This window comes from Salvelinus sp. IW2-2015, unplaced genomic scaffold (assembly GCF_002910315.2).
Source record: "Salvelinus sp. IW2-2015 unplaced genomic scaffold, ASM291031v2 Un_scaffold3865, whole genome shotgun sequence".
In the NCBI taxonomy this organism is placed as follows: Eukaryota; Metazoa; Chordata; class Actinopteri; order Salmoniformes; family Salmonidae; genus Salvelinus; species Salvelinus sp. IW2-2015.
The window spans coordinates 7,778-13,565 of NW_019945139.1; the positions used below are offsets into that span (position 1 = coordinate 7,778).

The following is a 5,788-nucleotide window of genomic DNA, read 5'->3' on the forward strand; positions in this document are numbered from 1 at the left end:
GCTCTGAGGACGCGGCTGGGAATGCCGTCTGGGCCTGCAGCCTTGCGGGTTAACACGTTAAATGTTTTACTCACCTCGGCTGCAGTGAAGGAGAGCCCGCAGGTTTTGTAGGGGGCCGTGTCAGTGGCACTGTATTGTCCTCAAAGCGGGCAAAAAAGTTGTTTAGCCTGTCTGGGAGCAAGACATCCTGGTCCGCGACGGAGCTGGTTTTCTTTTGTTAATCCGTGATTGACTGTAGACCCTGCCACATACCTCTTGTGTCTGAGCTGTTGAATTGCGACTCGATTTTGTCTCTGTACTGGGACTTAGCCTGTTTGATTCCTTGCGGAGAGAATAGCTACACTGTTTGTATTCGGTCATGCTTCCGGTCACCTTGCCCTGGTTAAAAGCAGTGGTTCGCGCTTTCAGTTTCACGCGAATGCTGCCGTCAATCCACGGTTTCTGGTTTGGGAATGTTTAATCGTTGCTGTGGGTACGACATCGTCAATGCACTTCCTAATGAACTCGCTCACCGAATCAGCATATTCGTCAATATTGTTGTTGGACGCAATGCGGAACATATTCCAATCCGCGTATCGAAGCAGTCTTGAAGCGTGAATCAGATTGGTCGGACCAGCGTTAACAGACCTGAGCGCGGGAGCTTGTTGTTTTAGTTTCTGTTTGTAGGCTGGAATCAACAAAATGGAGTCGTGGTCAGCTTTTCCGAAAGGGGGGCGGGAGGGCCTTATATGCGTCGCGGAAATTAGTATAACAATGATCTAGGGTTTTTCCAGCCCTGTAGCACAATCGATATGCTGATAGAATTTAGGAGGAGTAACAAGACGGCTGTGCAGTTGCTTCCAAACAGCGGCCCCTGCAGTGATCTAGACTTGATACATATCATTGGTCTGTACGAAAATGTATCAGAACCTCCCTGATGTTGTCCTTTATGTTGCAGGTGTTTTGACCTGTTTTGGTCAACGAGTTTGACACCACAATGCCAGATAGACTGGATGTACTGACTGGCTCCTGTATGCAAATCCCATGTTCATTTGATATTCCTGGCCAAAATATAAGTATAAATTGAACACCACAATACAAACCTCTGGAGTGTGGATTAAAGATATCCCATACTTTGGTGGGCTTCCGGACAATGTGATATTCAACAGTAGTAAGATGGTCAACAGATATCAAGGGAAGATAACTGGAAACATGTCCCAGAAGAACTGCACCACAGTCTTCTTCAATGTAACCACAATCACACTAATAGATACTTCTCAGGATTGAGAGTCAACCATTCCGTGCAACAGATCCTGATAAGTCTGTTGATATAGTTGTCAGGGGTAGAGACAATTTATCTTTTAACCAACTATTTCTTCCAACTCATATTCCTTGCATCAAGGATAAGAGTAGAACAAGTGGATAATTTAACTATTAGTGTAAAATATCTTTATCTGCAATGTATTACAGATTTGCTTCCAGTCCCATCATTACTGTCTCAGGTGAGGTGAAGGAAGGGACCCCTGTCAGTTTTAACTGCTCTGCTGTCGCTCCTGTCCTGAACACCCCCCTGAGCTGACATGGACTCTCCCAACACAGTCACAACTGAAATCAACTGCAGGAGAATTCCAGACCCAAACCAAATCAGTCTCTCCAACGGTGACCTGCACTCATCATACCTTCATCATGAGAAGAACATCACTTGTACTGCAGTCTACCCAGTAGGGGCAATCAACAAGACAGCTGAACATAACATGATGCTTAACATTTCATGTAAGATTTAGTCACCGGTTCCTGTAGAATAGATCATTCTATCATGTTTTCACTGATGATTGTAATAGAGTGGTTTGGATGAGACTATTCAATATACCATATCAGATACATTCCAAATGAACCCCTCTCCCAGTCTCTCCTAAGGACACCTCGGCCTCCATCAGTCCAGCTGATCCAGTATTAATGGGCAGCTGTGTTATTCTGACCTGCAGCAGTACAGCCAACCCTCCTGTGACATCCTTCACCTGGTTCCAGATCTGTGGAGATAAACCAATACAGGTAGCATCTGCACAGAGTTACTCCCTCAATGTGACTGTTGGTGATAGAGGACTGTACTTCTGTGAAGCAAGAAATAGTCACAGCTGTGGCAAGTCAAAGGAAGTGCAGCTGGCTATTAAAGGTAAAACGGGAACGTTGGGCACAATCGTATGTTAGATACTCACTATATTTTCAAAAGTGTGTGGACACCCCTTCAAATGCGTGGATTCAGCTATTAAAGCTCCACATGTTGCTGACAGGTGTATAAAAATCGAGCACACAACCATGCAATCTCCTTAGACAAACATTGGCAGGAGAATGGCAACATTCACTACCYAGTTCCAAACTGCCTTTGGAAGCAACGGCAGCACAAGAACTGTTTGTTGAGGGCTTCATGAAATGGGTTTCCATGGCCGAACAGCCGCACACAAGCCTCAGATCACTATGTGCAATGCCAAGAATCAGCTGCAGTGGTGTAAAGCTCACTGCCATTGGACTCTGGAGAAGTGGAAATCCGTTCTCTGGCGTGTTGAATATACAATTCACCATCTGGTAGTACGGCGGACGAATCTGGGTTTTGACGGTTTCCAGGAGAACACTACCTGCCCCAATGCATAGTGCCAACTGTAAAGTTTGGTGGATGAGGAATAATGAACTGGGTGTAACGGTTCTCGTGGGCTGAAGGAAGAGTGGACCAAGGTGCAGCATTTAAAGTGTTCATGATTTAATCCAAAAAAACAAATTGAACAACAACAACGAACAGGAGAACGAAAGCGAAACAGTTCTGTCTGGTGCAGACACAAAATAGAAAACAACTACCCACAAAACACAGGTGGGAAAAGGCTACCTAAGAATGGTTCTCAATCAGAGACAACGATAGACAGCTGCCTCTGATTGAGAACCACACCCGGCCAAACACATAGAAATAGAAGACATAGAACAAAAACATAGAATGCCCACCCTAACTCACGACCTGACCACCAAAATAGAGACATAAAAAGGATCTCTAAGGTCAGGGCGTGACACTGGGGCTGTTTTTCATGGTTTGGTCTAGACCCCTTAGTTCCAGTGACGGGATATCTTAACGCTACAGCATAAAACGACATTCTATATTCCATACTAATGCCCATGATTTTGGAATGAGATGTTCGACTAGCAGGTGTCCACATACTTTTGGTCATGTAGTGTACTTTAGAGATCTTTTTTGTGAGAATTGACCATAATATGTTCTGTATTTTCAGGGCCAGAAGAGCCTGTTAACCCAATGGTTTTTGGGGTTGCAGCAGGAACTCTGGGGGCCTTTTTGCTTATCAGCCTGATCAGTCTTTTTGTATGGTAAAAACTATTCCTGGCATCAACGCAAAACTATATTATTTCTGCTGTGTTTGTGCTTTTGCATATGAAAACCCTCAGTGCATTCAGAAGGCCTTTCTAAATGTCTTCCAGGAGGAGAAACTCGAGGCTCCACGATGGACTTGAAAGGACGGACAATCCACAGGGACAGGTGGGAATAAGGCTCAACTTTCAAAACCATCTACAAAGTGTATCTAAGGAAGAATATAATTAATGCTGAAACTATCCAAAGCCATGAGGTTAACATCATTTTAGAGAAAGTTCAGGGGAGATGACCACACCAATAGCAATGCCACATCCTGTAAGAATATGGAATGATAACAGAATAGCTGTTGGACTTTGACAGTGTTTACATTAGATTGGAGCTCATTTGTTGGCAAAATGTACCTCTTTACACCTGTCAGTTGAATTTACATTTTTATTGACATCCACTCAGTATGTGTTGTGTAACCTGCTGACCTTAGAGTTTTACACATGACTGAGCTTAGAGCTTTCCACCTGTTCCTCTCTCTGTGTTCTCTCCACAGAACTCCCCGGTTGGGACAGTGTGTGCTAACCAGGCCACAGCCGGAGAGGAACCAGAGGAACGTGCAGAAGACCAGRCTGAAGAGATCCACTACGGTGACATAGACRTCTCCAAACTACAGACCAAAGAGACCCCAGCTGCAGCCCAGGACAGGGTCCAGGGACAGGAGAGTGAGTACGCTGAAGTCAATGTGACCAGAAGAGGGGACAAGGTACAACACCTTAACAACCTAGATGGGCTTTATGCACAAGTGAATTAAAGAGGTGCATGTTAATTATTTTGCCAATGGGTATTAAGTATTTTTATGTACAGTATTGTCATTGTGTATTAGTTTTCTATTGGTACTTTTGTTACATTTATAATTATGTGCTCTTATATGCATATTTGTAGAATTTGCTGGGATGAAAAGTGCTGGGATGAACAAGTGGATAATTTAACTTTTAGTGTAAAATATATTTATCTACAATGTATTACAGATTTGCCTTCCAGTCCCATCATTACTGTCTCGGGTGAGGTGAAGGAAGGGACCCCTGTCAGTTTGAACTGCTCTGCTGTCGCTCCCTGTCCCGAACACCCCCCTGAGKTGACATGGACTCTCCCAACACAGTTCACATCTGAGAACCAACTGCAGGAGAATCCAGACCAAACCAAATCAGTTCTCTCCACGGTGACCTTCACTCCATCATACCTTCATCATGAGAAGAACATCACTTGTCTGCAGTCCATAGGGGCAATCAACAAGGACAGATGAGATAAATGATGCTTTAACGTTTCATGTAGATTGTAGGTCACCGGTTCCTGTAGAATAGATCATTCTATCATGTTTTCACTGATGATTGTAATAGAGTGGTTTTGATGAGACTATTCAATATACCATATCCAGATACATTCTAAATGAACCCCTCTCCCTCAGTCTCACCCAATGACACCTCGGCCTCCATCAGTCCAGCTGATCCAGTATTAGTGGGCAGCTGTGTTATTCTGACCTGCAGAAGTACAGCCAACCCTCCTGTGACAAACTTCACCTGGTTCCAGATCAGTGAGGGTAAACCAACACAGGTTGCATCTGGACAGAGTTACTCCCTCAATGTGACTGTTGGTGATGGAGGACTGTACTACTGTGAAGCAAGAAATAGTCACGGCTGTGGGAAGTCAAGGGAAGTGCAGCTGGCTATTAAAGGTAGAAGCATTGGCACATTCAATACKACACAACATTAAGAATAATATAGATATAGATAGATGTAGAAGAGATATACTTCTACATGCCTGCTATATGTATCTAGGTATGATACGYTTMTAGGATCTTAATTTGATCACTATTTTGTTGCTTAGAAGTTTATTGCATTGAGGGAATCACAGATAAGCTTTGTGATTTGCATATATTCACCAAAAATCTGGACATAAAACGTGGTTATATTAATAGTATTGCACCTTTCATGTATCCTTATTTTGTCCAGCTAATAGTCTCACCACCAATGGAACAACATTACGGAGGAAACGTTCAAATCCTTTTGCTGGAGGATTATTTTGCTGCAACAATACTGGCTAAATTAAGATCTTACATCTGTACATCTACAGTATATGTGTAAATTGTAATGTTAGACAATGTGCAAAATGTTTCCTCTTTTAGGAACAGATGACCATAATATGTGTTTTATTTACAGGGCAAGAAGAGCCTGTTAACCCAAKGGTTTTTGAGATTGTAGGAAAAACCTTGGMGTTGCTTTTCCTTTTCAGCCTGGTCGTATTCTTTGCATGGTAAAAAGATATTCCCAGCCTCAATGRAAACATATTTATCATGRTGATTGTGCTTTTGTATATGAACACCTAAATGATGTCAAAATACCTTTATTCTTGTCTTCCAGGAGGAGGAGAACATCTAGACTCCCCAGTGGGTTT

The 5,788-nt window shown here is 43.1% G+C and overlaps 2 protein-coding genes and 1 long non-coding RNA gene across 4 annotated transcripts in view; all 3 read left to right on the plus strand.

Moving 5' to 3' along the window:
* Positions 1 to 1,249: 1,249 nt before the first annotated feature.
* The window catches only part of LOC139026095 (vascular cell adhesion protein 1-like), a gene marked incomplete at its 5' end in the record, with an annotated part of 36,517 nt that continues 31,978 nt past the window's right edge, over positions 1,250 to 5,788 (plus strand). Inside the window, one exon of the mRNA XM_070441381.1 lies at positions 1,250 to 1,322. Within this exon, the coding sequence (XP_070297482.1) occupies positions 1,250 to 1,322 (73 nt within the window). The remainder of the gene's footprint in view (positions 1,323 to 5,788) is intronic.
* Positions 1,657 to 4,256, plus strand: LOC139026096 (B-cell receptor CD22-like). 2 transcript variants are annotated; one of them, XM_070441382.1, is made up of 5 exons: positions 1,657 to 1,752; positions 1,886 to 2,152; positions 3,252 to 3,345; positions 3,457 to 3,514; positions 3,891 to 4,256. In XM_070441382.1, the coding sequence occupies exons 1-5, from the start codon at positions 1,734 to 1,736 to the stop codon at positions 4,146 to 4,148; spliced, it is 696 nt and encodes a 231-aa protein (XP_070297483.1). In that variant the 5' UTR covers positions 1,657 to 1,733; the 3' UTR covers positions 4,149 to 4,256. The 2 variants fall into 2 exon arrangements, with proteins under 2 accessions (XP_070297483.1, XP_070297484.1); XM_070441383.1 differs by having other exon boundaries at positions 3,261 to 3,345.
* Positions 4,759 to 5,788, plus strand: LOC112076594 (uncharacterized). The gene is made up of 3 exons (XR_011477805.1): positions 4,759 to 5,069; positions 5,554 to 5,647; positions 5,755 to 5,788. It is a non-coding gene; the product is annotated as an uncharacterized lncRNA (long non-coding RNA).